This window comes from Micromesistius poutassou (genome assembly GCF_964030765.1).
Source record: "Micromesistius poutassou genome assembly, chromosome: 13".
In the NCBI taxonomy this organism is placed as follows: domain Eukaryota; kingdom Metazoa; phylum Chordata; class Actinopteri; order Gadiformes; family Gadidae; genus Micromesistius; species Micromesistius poutassou.
In genome coordinates this window covers 6,666,138-6,681,468 of record NC_140283.1, presented here as the reverse complement: position 1 = coordinate 6,681,468, position 15,331 = coordinate 6,666,138, and the positions used below count along the sequence as shown (strand labels likewise).

The following is a 15,331-nucleotide window of genomic DNA, read 5'->3' as shown; positions in this document are numbered from 1 at the left end:
GGAGCCAAGAGTAACATGTTTTTTACTATGGGCATACACGCACATGCACAAAGGCACATGCACACACCTTCCAAATTAACCTAAACTTCATAGAAAAAAAAATAAAGATGAAAATACAAATCCTTGTTTCCCTTCTGGGAGTTGTGTGTGCGCATGTCTTTATGTGTTTGTGAAGCCTTCTATTTCTGTGATTTACCAGTCTCTCCCCTAAGGCGCTTCTCTATGGTCACTCCTCTTTCCTCCACCACTCTCTGTCTCTCGCCCACCTCCTCCAGGTGTCTCTGGATCGCCTGGGCAACAGACATCAAAGGGAAAGCACATGAGGTTAGATAAAGAAAGACATGACAATCACATTGAAGCAACAGGTGATTTTCTGGATTGGTATACAAAAGAATAGGAATTACAACTGGGGAACAATATAGAACACATCAATACATGCATTTTCAATTCCCATTAAGCATTGAAAGATAGATAGATAAAAAAAGATAAAGATAGCACAGATCCTGTAGTGTTAATGATACTTAATCTGTTTTTTCTAATAAAAAGGAGAGTATTTCTTCATACACTTGTTGAGAAAAAGATTTCAGGCCGCAACACAAAATCTGTTTCTGCAACAAATTCCAGTCCATATTAGAATTTGTCCGTACTAACGTACATTGGTCTGATGGGTTGCAGAAAAAAGAAAAGGGTCTCTTTAAAGTTGTTTTTTTCATGACGCCATAAGGCACTTCGATGTCTGGGACACAGACTTAATATAATTATAGTATAACCGCAATCTGTGGCGCATTTTAAATATAACATTGCTCACTATAAGTCTACACAACAACGGCACAGACTTTAAAATATAACATTTAAAAGTTGCCGTGGGTCATAACCAATTCCCCCTTCCTTCCTTTATTGTAAGGTTAGGTTAGGTTGGATACTATACTTACAATATTTGTATTTGATAGTAAGCACACAGTCTCTTAATTAGGATGGATTATCACAGTACCTATGTTACATGTTATGCATTCATTTATTGGAGGCCATAGAAGTGCTCTTGTATATTGGATGCTATGTTTCCGTACCTGAGCTCTGTGAAGTCTCTTCAGCTGCTCTCTCTTGGCATGCTGGGCCACAGTCTTCTCCTGCTGCTTCCTCTGTCTTTCCAAACTCACCTGAGACAAGGAGGGAGGAAAGAGTGAGTCAGTGAGTGAGACAGAGAGAATTGAACTACAGACACTTGTGTGTGTGTGTGTGTGTATGCTGTATATATATATATTCTGAACACTTGCAGTGCAGTTCTGCCCCTTACCTTCTGATTGGCTGATTGGTACGAATCCTCATCGCCGCTGGAGGGTGACTCTTCCAGGTGCTGCTGGCTGGAGGCTAGACAGAAGAAACACAATTACATGATACGATCAAATAAACAATCATCAATAATGTACACCGCTGTCCACCCTCTCCCCATCTACTAATGCTACAGTACTGACCTTTGTTATGGAGGTTGGCGAGGATGGCCCTGATCTTGTCCTGTCCGTCCACCTGCGTCACAGCGGCCTCGCTCTGGGATGCCTCCCTATTCCGGAGGCGCAGGGAGGAGAAGAAGTTGAGCTTCCTGCGGGGGGGCAGCGTGGCCATGTCGTCGGAGAACGCCCCCTCAGCAGAGCCCTGCTGGCCCACCAGGGAAAGCCTCCGCAACACTTCCGGAAGATCCTTCCCAGACTCATGCTGGGGCTGGCCAGGCTGGGGCCCACCGTGCTGCATTAGCCTGGAGGACTCTGCAGGACCAAGGCCAAAGAGGCTATTGAAGCTGAAGGCTCCCTCTGAGGTGAGCTTTGGCTTATGGGGACCCTCGGGTTTGCTGCTGGTGGGGCTGAATGGAATGGAACCAAACAGATGGATGAGTAATAATTAATAAATAAGATTAAGTTTAGAATTAGAAAATAACATATATGTGGAAACGTCTGGGTACTCACATGATGACGGAGGTGGCAGGATTGAAGCCGCTGGATGACCTGTTCCCACTGAAGGACTTCCTGAGGGAGTTGGCGAAGAGCTGGAAGGTGGAGGGGGGCAGGGCGGGGTTTTGGTCTGAGATGGGATCCCCTACCCGGCCTACATCTGTCTGGGACGGGTCAGGCTTTGATCCGTTCATAGGTGGTACCTGAGGCAGGTCAATTACACAGATGGAGGAAGATATCTTTGTTACTTTGTCCTATGTTTATATATTTTTATGTTTTTGTTGTCTAGTAGAGCACAAACTGCGTCGTTGAAAGTCAAGGGCACCTCTGAAGACCACCCTCTTCCTTAAACATCACACAAGCTGACCTGCGACATTCTGCTCATTTGTGACTATCTAGCCCTGGTGGTCTACAACAGGGGTGCTCAACCTTTTGTCATTTGAGGCCCACGTGTATTTCAAGACGATCAGGTTAATAATTTCAAATGGAACACACTTTGTTGAGCTTGACCTCTGTGATATCTACTATTCGTTTTTAACATCTAATACACAAATGTATAATAATAATTCAAGTCGCCACATGTGCATTTTCTGAAGAAATTGTGTGCATGAACCAACCTGTGGTGTGCACAATATGTAATGGCCATGCTCACATGCTAATGCTAGCCTTTTTTCAAGGTTTTCCAAAACTTTCAAGGTACAGAAAAAATGTCATTTTGGGCTCCTTTTGGATAATGGATTCAGCTTGTCAAATATCACTTCAATGCAGGTCACTTTTGAGTCAAGTGTCTAAATAGTCATAGTAGATAATAATACTGATAGGAGACCAAATATGAAACAACATTTCAATTAAGGCCCAGATACCAAATTTGGGGCGTGGCCTTTCAGGTTTGAACGCAAGTTATATCGCCCCCCTGTGGTCACAGCGTTAGAAAACGTTTTTGGGACCTCCTTACTTTCGGTCTAGTTTTCAGCCTAACTTGTAAGTTGTTTTGGATAAAAGGCGTAAATGTAAGGTTGATAGTGGATCTCAGTCCTGAGAAGCAGCGTATCCCACCTGGTCTTCAGGACGTGGTGTGGGTGTGACGGGTGTGGACGGCAGGTCCCAGTCTAGTAGCTTCTGTTTCTCCGATGCCGTCATCATCAGGCGCTTCTTGGGGCTGGAGGAGGGGACTGGTGTTGTCTCTTCTTCACGTCGGTCACTGCTCACAGGCCTCTTCTCTGCCAGGGACTCGCTGACATCACCACCACCAACCCCACCACTGTTCCCACTCGGAGCCTAAGAACCAGAGGTCTTCCAGTTTAAAGTCTTTCCAGAAAATAAATACCTTCCAACACAAACTGGAAGGTACATACATTGCATCAATTTCATTCATACCCATTTCTTAAAAACATTGATGTGGACTCTGATAAACATTAATCTGACTCTTTTTTGGCTGCTGGAAAAACGATTTTATTATCGTCATGGTTTATGAGATGAATTTGTGTGCTGTCCAGTGTACACAACACATAGGACATACGGACTGCGTCCATACACGTACGCTTGGCTTTCGCCCCGAGAGGTGGTCGTCTTCGCTGTCCTTCTTCACGATAGACTGCCTCTGCACGGCAGACTCTGCTGGCCCACCCTTGTCCTCGCAGGAGCTCCTATGCGGGTGCTTAACAAAGAGCAGTGGGAAGGCTGCAAGGACATGAGGGGGGGGGAAACAAACGCTGCTTGAAAAGGGTTTTGTCCCAGAATGCATTGCATCTGGTTTTGCAATAGAAATTGAAAAAAAGGTCAAAGTATCTGGTTTCTGACCTATTTTCTGACCGACCCAATAATAGCCGTTTTAGTTATGTAATCTAAGATGACTCCAAAAAGCTCATACGTACAAAAGACAATTCAACCTTCTTTGGAACATAATTGTAGTAATAAGAGGGGATTGCTTTAAAACGCTAATAGCAATGATGATGCTAGTAATGGTAATGCTAGTTATGATGATGTATTCACTGTTTGTCTGTTGAGGCTAATCAGGATGCCCTTCTCCTGAGAGGATGAACATACACCCAGCGGTCATGTTGCATCATTAGAACCTTTTAATTATAATAAAAGGAGAAAATTAGTTTTACACAGATACATGAAGTTGTGATAATAAACTTTTAGGAAAATGCTAATGGACAATGTCAATAGATGAGGTTTTTTTTCTTTTAGGTTAACACATCTATTTGTATGGACTCAAAAACTGCCACAAAAATACAAACTTACATAGCATTTAGTAAGATAACCAACCCAACCAGATGTGTTGGTAGAAAAGAAAAAACTGTAAATTAATACTTCTGTGCAATATGTTGATATGGATGATTTAGCTTTTATACATGAGAAGGGATTTAACGCAAAAGTACTCTGCTAACCCCTAGTGTCGGACACGTTGCAGTGCAACAGTGCAGCCCCCCCTGCTTTCCACTCCTACCCACACTCTGTTCTGCTTCTTCTAGGGATCTCTCTATACGATTCTTCATACTTCAGTAGAACACTTTTTTGCCATTATCAAGCCATGGGAAATAATCAATGTCCCCATAGTCATCAATAATCGAATAATCATTTTACTGCTACTAGTTATAAATGACTGACTAGGTATAGCGGTTTCAAAGTAAATAATAAGACGATAGGATGACCCAAGTTTCTACTGTACATTACACAGATAGCACACAAGCACAGATATCTTACTGGTCTCCAAAGCATGTGCCTGCTTATGCATTGGCGTTTCTATAGAATATAGAGCGTGATCTGGTGATGATTAGTGAACTGTGGTTATCGAATGGTTAGTGAACCGTTCACTAACCAGATCCCGCTCTATAGGCAAGTTGGTTCTCAAGAAGCCAACCCACAAGCATGCACAGGGTTTGGAGACAGACACAACATAATTCAGCTGGGAGTTATCGGCAACAGCCCAGCAGATGAGGAGGCTGGTTTCACCTGCTCGGATCTTCCTCTTCCATCGGCTGCTTTTGTCTGGGCAGGGGGGATCGGAGTCTGACAGGAGGCGGACGGAGGACACAGAAACAAAGGGGAAAGCAGAACAAATGTGTCATCCAGACAGCTAAGATTGTAGTATTATTACAGGTTTTTATGTAGCATCTCCAAAGAACGCAAAGCATCTCGCCAACCTCTGCAGCTGGAGTGTAACGGCCAGTTCAGCTGCAGAGGTAGACCAACAGCCAGACGGGTTGCTGGTGTCTAATACAGAGGTGTATGTGTGTATGAATGTGTATGTGAATATCTGTGTGTGTGTACATATGTACCTTCATTTTGCACATGTACCTTCATATTCTGGGATTTCAAAGATTGTTAGTTTGTTAAAGGTGGTTACTTTATATCACTGTGATGTTATACACTAAATAAATATTGCATCTTAGTCAAATAACCACAAGGGAGAGGCAGATGACTCTTGCACAGATACCTTTGTGACCACCTGTATCTGCTGAGGCCTCCGTCTTATCTTCCAGCACTTCCTCCACCATGCCTGCAACCGGGCAAGTCCCTGGTACGCCTTTCTGGGCACCCTGCCCTGTAACCACAAATAACCTTGCATGCCCACCTGAAAGTAAAGATGATGGGTCTAATGGTGAGTCACAGGTATAGGTACACACATACAACTGGATTACACAATCTCAGCCTCACACCAATACTCGTCGTTGTGCTTCTTGAACAATCAAGACAAGACAAGGACAAGACAAAGAAATACCCTCAACACTGCATGTTCTCTCTCTGCCCTGTGGAACATGAATATATTCCTCATAGAGTTCAGCCAGGCTTGTCTAGTCTGTTGATTGCAATGCAACAAGAGATGTGCAATCAACAGTCGTTATGCATGGCCATCTATAAGGTATCATGCATGCAATACTCACACATTCAACAGTCGTCAACATTTTAAGACATTTCCAGAAGTTATTCCGCTTGGACAAGTATGATTGATTACAAGGAAGCAAAAAACTAAAAAAATAAATGGTGAAAAGATACTCCCTGTGGAGGGCTGAGTCAGCCATAACAAACACTCAGAAAATGTTGAATATAACAGAAAGGCAGTTCTAAAATGGATAGGGAAAGACCCACTGAAAGTAAGTAGAGAGAAGTAGACAGAAAGCCAACAGGAAAAGCCCACTGGATAGCAGAAATCAGTATGTGATCAAGTCCAGAAATGAACTTTTTGATTGAGAAGTGTGTGAATTGAGTTGAGCTTTTGCATTGGCTCGGACGTTTATAAAGAGATGTCCTTAAACTTTAAGACAGAATGCCATAATAGGGCAAGCCAGGTGAGCTGTACCACTCCAGAATTAATCTGTGAATTGAAGTTATTAGTCAGAAGCAAATAATAATTATTTAAAAATAAAGAACTGTGAAAGTTTCTTAGGCCTTTTGACTTGGTGGTTGGTTAAAAGCAATGCTGTTCAAAGTTAAATTGCATCCGATTGATCTGGTAGAGATGGGAAGTTCTAATGGGCTACTTCTAGATTCTGACCTTTCAAACCTTTGCCTCTTGGTGGATCCTTTACCAATACGCGTCATTTGTAACAAAGGAAGAAGCAGGTCATTTAAGTAATTCAACGTTTTATTTTTTCCAAAAGTACAACGTTAATAAATAAACCGAGGAACTGAACAGTTTCTGAACCGTGCAAAATAAAATGACATGGGTGACAGGGAAAGTTTTAAGGATTAAGTCATTATAGACACAGCTATACATATAATAAATATAAATATAAATAACAGTTAAGCCAAGTACAGCTAGGCAAAATGCTGTGTTGCTGTACAGCTGCTCTAGGCTGCGCTTGTGCCTGAGAGAGCCTAGTACGAAGTGCATGAGAGGGACCTGGAGAGGGGCTGTGGGGGGACGGGGCCTCCTTCTGGAAAGGGAAGGAACCACAGACGCAAACCACAGACAGAGACCACACAAAACGTGGAGACATACCAGACTGTCATGTGGGTTTGTGGAGAACGGAGAGCAGAGGGGTTAATTATCGCTCAAGATCGAATGGATTTAAATTGTGTGTTAGGCAGACAGGAGTTAGACCACAGCACAACGTGACTGTACGATGGAGAGCAGATAGCTCAAGAAGGATCAGTTTGCAACTCCTAACTGAATGGAAATCGAAACTATTTTGGGACACGAGACCCCAGGTCTATGGGAGAACACACACGTCATGCCAGCACTTGGGCCCATGCAGTATGAGATGTTTTAGTCTGGGGGAGGCGGTACAGCTATGGAGGCCGGCAGACAGCCAAAAGTAACACAGAAAGCTAATTGACCAAAGCAGGCCAATCATCAACTTCCCTGCTGCCGTAAATCAGCCAATCAGAGGGTGCAGCATTGGAAACTTGAAACAGACTGAATGGAATGGAGTGAGCCAGAGTAAACATGGAAAAGTCTATAGAGGAATGGAAATAGAAAAAATGGAATGGAATGGCAAAGATAAAAAGGGAAAATTAGCAATAACTCACTGTACTTCATAATAGAAAAAGATAAAGCTGTAGTACATTTAAGTTACAACACAATGTGAGAATTTAAATACGACATCGACAAACTAAAAAAAAAAAAATCATTGTCTATCCAAAATACAATATACAATTATTAAGCAATCCTTTGTCTTAATAATGATAAAAAAGCACCAATAAAATACTGATTTGGCATTTCCATTGCGCATCTCTGTTGCAACATAAACAGGTACCTGGTAAGTCTAGATGCAGAGCAGACAATAAGAATAGCTTGCATAACCACTCAAATCATATAGCCGCATATTGACGTTTTAAAGCTCAGAAAGTTTTACTTTGTGAAGCAGCTGTACTAAATGCTCAACGATCACAAATGCAAAAGTCTGGTGTACATGCTTTTAAAGACCGTAGGTAAGATTTAAGAGCTATTATTGGAGTGTCATTTGTTAGACATGGCATAGCCAAACACCAGCTATTAGTGAGTGAAATACACTGTGAGAATATATGTTTAAAGTTGACTACGCCTCTTTATAAGCCAATTTAGATTTATTTTTGATTGGTTTGGGAACCATCTTGTCGATCAGCAGGTGAAATGCAACCCTTCTCAAAGGCGGAGAAAAGTAGAGAATGAGGGCAGAAGCAGAGAGGGAGAGGACATTTATTTGGATGATACGTCTACTCTGTTCTGCTCTCTTTACAACTCGTGAATCTTACCTACAGCCACTATAACAACAAGTACAGTTTCACACCCCGTTCTGGCAATTGCTCTGTGAACTGAACCCCATAGGCCTGGAAGAAAGCCTTGGCCCCTTCCTCTTTTAGGCCAGCCTGAGACCTAATAAGTCCAGGCTGAAGCCTGTCTGAGGCCTGGCAGCAGAGGCTGACTACAGCTGCTGCAACTGGGCCTCCTGGTACATCTGCCCCAGCATCTGGTGCATGGAGCAGACCAGACGGAGGCCCAGGCTCAGCAGCTCGCACAAGAACACATAGTCTTCTGAGCGGCTGCTCAGGTGGGCCCGCATGGCACTCGCAGTCTCACACACATGCCCCAGCACCCGCCCGGGCAACACACAGACGGCACGGCCGGCACGCCACGGCCAGCTCAGGCCCCGCCTTAGCAAGGAACCCAGGGTACCTGATGTCGGGGCGTGGAGGCCCGCCGCCGCAAAACCATTGGCGGCCCTGGATGACGACAACGACGATGAGGAGGACGTCCCAACGCGGTTGTGATCGTTCTGAAATGGGACATGACAAAACAGGTTGAAGCGGACGTTAAGAAAAGATTGAATCCTTTTACCGCTACATAGGCTCGGACAAGGATTCAGTGCTTTCAAAGTATTTTGTAGCATGACTTACCATTTTCTTCCTATATGCGTCTGGTTTAGTGCCTAACCGCTGCTGCACGTGGTTTTTACAGTAGAAACTCCCTGCAACAACGTACACATTATCGCTGAAAACAAGTACATAATGCATTCATTGGAATTAAAACAAAAGAATCGGAAAGGTCACCAAAACATACAAATAGCAAAGAATATAAAGTAGAAAAAGTTTCAAAAATATGCATTATAAAAAAAGGACCACATGGAGGCAAATACATCGATATTGATTATAAAAACATGATTCACGTAATTCTTCCCATGCGAAATAGTTCTAGTAAAAGCATTCCAACTCAATCTTAAAGGAGGACACATTCTCGCCGAAAATCGTAGGAAACTTCCGGTACAGACGCCATCCTACGACCCAACCGAGACGCACCCTGCTGCGAGTCGAAGGAGTGGGTGCCGAGGCGCAGGGTGCAGCCGCACACCGTGCAGCGGAAGCACTCCCTGTGGAAGAAGTAGCCCTCGGCGCTCAGCCGCTCCATGATGTACACGCGCTTCAGGCAGAAGTGGCAGGTGTCGCTGCCGCCCAGGCCCGGGCCCGTGTCCCTCCTCGCTGAGCCCTGCGCGGATCGGGAGGAGGGAAGAGGCAGGAGAGAGGCTTTAGACATACAGAAGGAACCAGAGCAGGCCGAGGGGGCAAGGTTAACAGTGGATACTGCCATCCTCACAGTGGATACTGCCATCCTCACAGTGGATACTGCCATCCTCACAGTGGATACTGCCATCCTCACAGTGGATACTACCATCCTCACAGTGGATACTACCATCCTCACAGTGGATACTACCATCCTCACAGTGGATACTGCCATCCTCACAGTGGATACTACCATCCTCACAGTGGATACTACCATCCTCACAGTGGATACTACCATCCTCACAGTGGATACTACCAACCTCACAGTGGATACTACCAACCTCACAGTGGATACTACCAACCTCACAGTGGATACTACCATCCTCACAGTGGATACTACCATCCTCACAGTGGATACTACCATCCTCACAGTGGATATTACCATCCTCACAGTGGATATTACCATCCTCACAGTGGATATTGCCAACCTCACACAGTGGATACTACCCAGAGACCACATCCAAGTTTCAATGCCAGATTACAGCCAGCTCAACTAGATAATTGGTCATCGCCATGTGCCAAATGTTTTTGCCTCATCTGCTTTAGAGTCACACTGCATATTACACAAATTTAACCAACGTGTCTTAGCAGATTCCCTATTTTTCTGCACTACAGATTTTCATTAGCCTCCCTGCAGAGAAGCAGGGATGGGTGTTTTATAAGGCCATTATAGAAGCAAACCACCTAGAGGTGACACAGAGCTCCAAACACACTTAAGTCTTGGTCGGTTGGCTTTGGCCTCCTAATATAGAAACAACACAGAACCTATTTACTCCTAATGCCTTAGGATCAGCCAGCACAAAGAGCCTGGACCCTGGAAGCTTAGATATTACATTTATAACATGTTATAACATGTTATAACACAACATGTTTGCCAGTGGTAAAGGCATGCCATATTTGATCCTTACACTGAGGAGAATCTCCACTCATCTCCACTCAACCTCCATCCGGACAGGGCCTATTAAACACCCAAGTAGTACAATGATGGTACAAATGTAGTAACACCCAACTGGTCCTCGCTCATTTTGGTTGATCAAACCTTTTTCAAACAGCACATAACGGATGAAGGGAAAGTGGGGTCCTTTCCACCTTTAATACCAGATAGTCAGATAATGATGAAATCCTGCCTTCATCATTATTCTTCTTCAGTACAAATATATATATATAATTTGGTTGCATAGCTCAATTACAAGTCTGCAAGCAAGCACATGCAGCTTACCGGCGTGGCAGTGGGCCTGTTGTTTGTCTCATAGAGGATCGCCAGTTTTTGAGCCTTGGCGTCAATGGCAGAAGACACCTTGCCAACAGTACGCTGGTGTTACACACCAGACGGGAAAAGGAGGTAGGGGGAACACAGGAAATACAACATACATGCGGTATGACAAGGAAGAGAGGGAAACAAAGAACAGTAAGAGTAAGGAACATAGGGGGGGAAATGATAAAAGGAAAGGGTAGTTCTAAACTGAGGTATTGGAGAGAATACCTCTTTACTGTACTTCTGCGGGCCTGCGGGACAGCTGTCCGAGCGCGCTACAGGCTTTCGAGTGATTCTTCTTGAGTTGAAAAGGGCCCCACTCCCAGTGGACTAAAATACACATCACAGTGAAGGAGCTTTGAGTGACAACCCCTCAGAAGCCTCAACCTAACTCCAGTGGATAGCTTCAGCTTTTCAGATACTTAATAAATCAACTAAGAACATTAATAGTACCTATAACTAACCTTACCTATAAATAACTTGTTATGCTTAAATGAAGTGCAAAAATATTGACAATCAATAGGGAGAGCAGCCTCCATATATCTGCCCTAGGTTCCGTCATGGACACCGATATGCAGAACACATGCATTTCTTTACCTTCTCTTCGACACTTTCGGTCAATTTGCATCCGTTAAGCATCCCTAGAGATCCTCCACTGAAACTCTCTTCCCCGTGCTCCACGTTGACTTTAAACCCGTCAGTGGCGGAGGCAGGCATTGTCTGAGCGGCCGCGCACACGTCATTGGTGTGAGACGGAGCAGCTTCCGTCTGACACACTCGTTGAACCCCAGAACCTGTTGCGGGTGAAGGGGAACCCCGGTGTCCGTTGTCACGGTGTGTATCGGGAGAGGGACACTTCTCAGGGTTGTGTTTGTGTTTAGATTCATGGGGCGGTGCAGGCGGAGATGTGTCACGCTTCTCTTCGGGCCCTCGTGGAGAGTGAGGGACGTGGGAGGGGAGAGGAGGGGTGGAGGAGACGCCGGCGATGGAGGGGTGAGGTATGGGGCGGTGGATCGCAGGCCGGAGCGGAAGGCTCTTGCATGCGTTTGAAGAGGAAGATGAGGCGGAGGAGGAGGATGTACGTAGTTCTGTCTATAGACGAGGAGGAGAGAGTGAGACAGTGTAGAAAGCAGAGCGAAATGAGGAAAGAGGAGAGAAGTGATTCTGTGGAGAGCTTCGAAAGTTGGTTTCACACAATCCCAGCATGCATCCGCAAGACAATATTGGCACACAATACCTTGTGTCGTCCCATTCGGAGAAACTGTAATCCTATAAATTATTCACAATAGTTCATGTGGTTCATGTGCATCCCTGGTTTTCGGTTGGGGGTTTTTAATTGTATGAATTTAAATTGGCCCCAGAGGAAACACAGACGAGAGGCTGGAAAGTATAAGGGCATTTTCAATTGTGGTAGGAGTTTCTCCATGAGACTTGTATACAACTCTCCAGATCACAGACAGCCAGTCCATCAAGCAAAAGTGCACTGCTCAAACAGGCATACAACCAGAAAGCATGACAAGAAGTTAGATGTCCTTTTAGATCATGCACAATAGAAGGTTCTTGGAAACTCTTAACAAAAGTGCTGAGGCTGGTTATTCTGCCCACATAGTAGAAGCGTTTTAGTCGAAACCCACACAGCTCAACAGCAGTAACAAGCAACAAACACAAAACCAAAACCAGCAAGCTCTTACATAAGGCAAAACTATTGGTTGAGTGATAATATAAGCGAGTGAGATAGTTTAAGAATGTTACTGTGATATAAACCATGATCAAGATTAACACTGCAGGCACACAAGCAGATCAGATATCCCATCATGTTAAGAGATGAAAGCATGAAATCGGGCAGTGTCACTGAAAGACCTCCAGAGAAAGATGTGGAGGAGGAGAAGGGGGAGATGAAGAAGAGAAAGCCTGTGTGCTGGAGCCAGGGAACATGGAGCAGAGGATGCCAGCCCTCTCCTTAATGCTCCTCCTGGTGAACTCCCGGGTGGACACCTTGCCCTGCACACAGGGCCAGAAGTGCTCAACTCCAGGGAACCATTACTCCATCACCATGGTTATTTCTTGCAAAATAACATGACAATGTCTCAACATTGTGATTGAATCAAACAGAGATTGAGAGCATTGTGGGAAATCAAGCAGAACAGTGAGTATGTTTTCCATCCCTACATAGTTCTCTATCTTCGCTTCGCTACGCAACATGACAACCAAAGCTATGTAAAAATAATTGATGTAGGATTTCTGAAGTGTCCATGTCATGTATGTGACCATACGAGCAAAAATGGGCAAAAAGAAAGTGGATTGGATGTGGCGTGATGACCTTTGGTGAAATGAATGGCTATTCAAGTAGGGCAGTGTGCCAGAAAACTGAACTACGAAGGAGAGCTGCTACGACAATGTGAAGGTCACAGAATGGCCTGCAACCTTTGAATGTCACAGTTCTCTGCATGTATTTTTAGTCGCCATACTTAAACCTGCGATAGAAGAGAACTTGAATGTCACAATACAGAATTAGAAGGAGGGGCAGATTAAGATTAGTACAGAGAGCCAGCGAGCGAGGCCTGCAGTTCACCTGGCTACGTGTTTCGTCCTGCTCCTCAGGCGGATGATCGACCACTGGTCTAGAAAGAACGGTGTTAGAGGAGTGATCGGCGGAGGGGGCAGCAGGCCTACGCTCCGAGTAGTGTTGAACACCATACGCCTTTGGGCTCGGAGATCTGGATGGGCTTGTGGGGCTCTTAGACCACGAGAGAAAAGGAGATTGGTCGAAACCGTTCTGAGTGGGAGGGGTCTCAGGGGAATACACAGGGCTGGTGGGCCGAGCCACGGCGTTGGGATCCTCCAGCAAGCGGAGGTAAATGGAGGGCTGAGAATAGAGAGTAGGAGAAGGAGGAGAGGAACATACAAGGAAAGCAGAGATAAAAAAGAAAATAGGAAGAAAAGGAAGAAAAGGAACAATAAAAGCCGACTCAAGTCAACACACACACACACACACACACACACACACACACACACACACACACACACACACACACACGATTTTGATTCACACAGCAGAGTTTACCTGCCACTTGGGGCGTGGGGGAGGAGGAGGAGAAGGGGTAAGCAACTTTGGCTTTGCAAAGCGAGGGTTATCCCCCTCCTCCAGACCAGGGGGTAAAGAAGGGCTGGAGATAGGAGACGGTGGAGGAGAAAGGAAGGGATCTGAAGCCTCATCGTCAGACTGAGGGTAATGCACAGAGGGAAAGGGACAGGAGGGGTAAGATGGGAAGGAGAAACGACCCAGTATGAGAACAACAGGGAACGAAGTTCATGAGGAAAGCTCTTCAATGTAGACTCAATGTATTGTAAGTACATAAAAAAATCTAATATAATCAAAGACATTGTGTTGTACTGGCAACATTTTGTCAACAGCGAGCCCTCCTACATCCTGTTCTTCATCTGGTTTACACATGGACAAGAAACCACTAATTATAGTCCGACGCCCACTCAGCAGCTCAGCAACAAAACCCAAACATACAAAGACTGGGGATCCAGCCATCTGAACACCAAGACGCCCACAAATCTGTCGTTCTCCTCTGCCAAGACGCCAACACTGATTTGATACCCCTTGAGTTAAAAGAACGCTTGACGAAATAAGAAGGCCGACAAACAAGAAAGGAATCCTGTCATCAAAAAACCTTTCCATAGATTATGTAGGGACCAACATGGCGAGTTCCTTAAACATTCTTCCGTTGTCGTTCATGACGACTTGCTTCACTACATTTGATCTGCGAGACCGACACACAGACAGACTGAAGACCACAAGAAGCGTGTACCTCACAACCTCTCACCTTGTTGTGGAGCCTTGTGGACGAGGAGTTCTCCTCGAACTTGGCCAGGAGGGTTGCCATTGAGCGGTCCTTGTTTTCCTGCAGTTCCCCGTCCGCACCAGCAAGGGGAGCACTTTGACAGGACAACTGTTGTGTTGCAAGGAGAGTGAGAAGGGACAGAGGTGGAAGTCATCAAGGTTGGATTTCTACACTCATGTGATTTATGATAAGTGCAATATCCTCCAAGATAGGTCATGAAACGCACCTCTGCAAGGTAGTGACTTCCTTTCCGTCTTCTCTTGTGTGTCGAATCATTGTCTTCCAGCTTTTTGTCATTCTGCATGAAGATGGGATATCATAAGGTATCAGATCAACATAGCTTTCCACAGTTTATTTCTGGACTTTGGCTCAGAGCTCACAACTTTTAAGTTGACTCATTAAATGCGTGACTGACAGTTTAAAATATAGCAAGTTAATAATATAATTGCTTTTCTGTTTAAAGTGTGTGCTTGACATAAAGAGGAGCTGAAAATAGGTTAGTATATGACTGTGTATTTTACCTTGGGGATTCTCTTTCTGTGGTGAGGTTGGTTCAGGAGGGTGTGGTTTGTTTTGCCTGAAGACATCTCATTATTCTCATCTGGTTCGTTTGAGTCTGGTGAGCCAAGAATTTGAGTCAGAATTATGAAAACATTATCACTCTGCCCGATACCACTGGAATGATCTGTTCATTATGCCATTTTATCCCCAAAAGAAACAACGTGTCTGACTAAAACAAGCCCCCTGAGATGACATACACTGGAGGCATCTCGCACAGTTTCAAAGTAAATGCTAAG

The 15,331-nt window shown here is 44.8% G+C and overlaps 1 protein-coding gene across 4 annotated transcripts in view; it reads right to left on the bottom strand.

Annotated features, from left to right (window-relative positions):
- The window catches only part of mical2b (microtubule associated monooxygenase, calponin and LIM domain containing 2b), a gene marked incomplete at its 3' end in the record, with an annotated part of 35,952 nt that overhangs the window by 1,386 nt on the left and 19,235 nt on the right, over positions 1-15,331 (bottom strand). For 2 of the 4 annotated variants that reach the window (XM_084477670.1, XM_084477671.1), the window contains exons 14-34: positions 15,056-15,150; positions 14,761-14,832; positions 14,517-14,642; positions 13,748-13,906; positions 13,256-13,549; positions 12,544-12,684; positions 11,281-11,775; positions 10,912-11,013; positions 10,648-10,740; positions 9,168-9,354; positions 8,769-8,839; positions 8,548-8,647; positions 5,386-5,523; positions 4,902-4,958; positions 3,484-3,623; positions 3,000-3,221; positions 1,959-2,146; positions 1,473-1,855; positions 1,295-1,368; positions 1,068-1,157; positions 197-290 (exon numbers count right to left, since the gene is read on the bottom strand). In XM_084477670.1, coding sequence (XP_084333796.1) covers positions 197-290; positions 1,068-1,157; positions 1,295-1,368; positions 1,473-1,855; positions 1,959-2,146; positions 3,000-3,221; positions 3,484-3,623; positions 4,902-4,958; positions 5,386-5,523; positions 8,548-8,647; positions 8,769-8,839; positions 9,168-9,354; positions 10,648-10,740; positions 10,912-11,013; positions 11,281-11,775; positions 12,544-12,684; positions 13,256-13,549; positions 13,748-13,906; positions 14,517-14,642; positions 14,761-14,832; positions 15,056-15,150 — 3,321 coding nt within the window. The remainder of the gene's footprint in view (positions 1-196; positions 291-1,067; positions 1,158-1,294; positions 1,369-1,472; positions 1,856-1,958; positions 2,147-2,999; positions 3,222-3,483; positions 3,624-4,901; positions 4,959-5,385; positions 5,524-8,547; positions 8,648-8,768; positions 8,840-9,167; positions 9,355-10,647; positions 10,741-10,911; positions 11,014-11,280; positions 11,776-12,543; positions 12,685-13,255; positions 13,550-13,747; positions 13,907-14,516; positions 14,643-14,760; positions 14,833-15,055; positions 15,151-15,331) is intronic. The other 2 variants (XM_084477672.1, XM_084477673.1) reach the window with 2 other exon arrangements.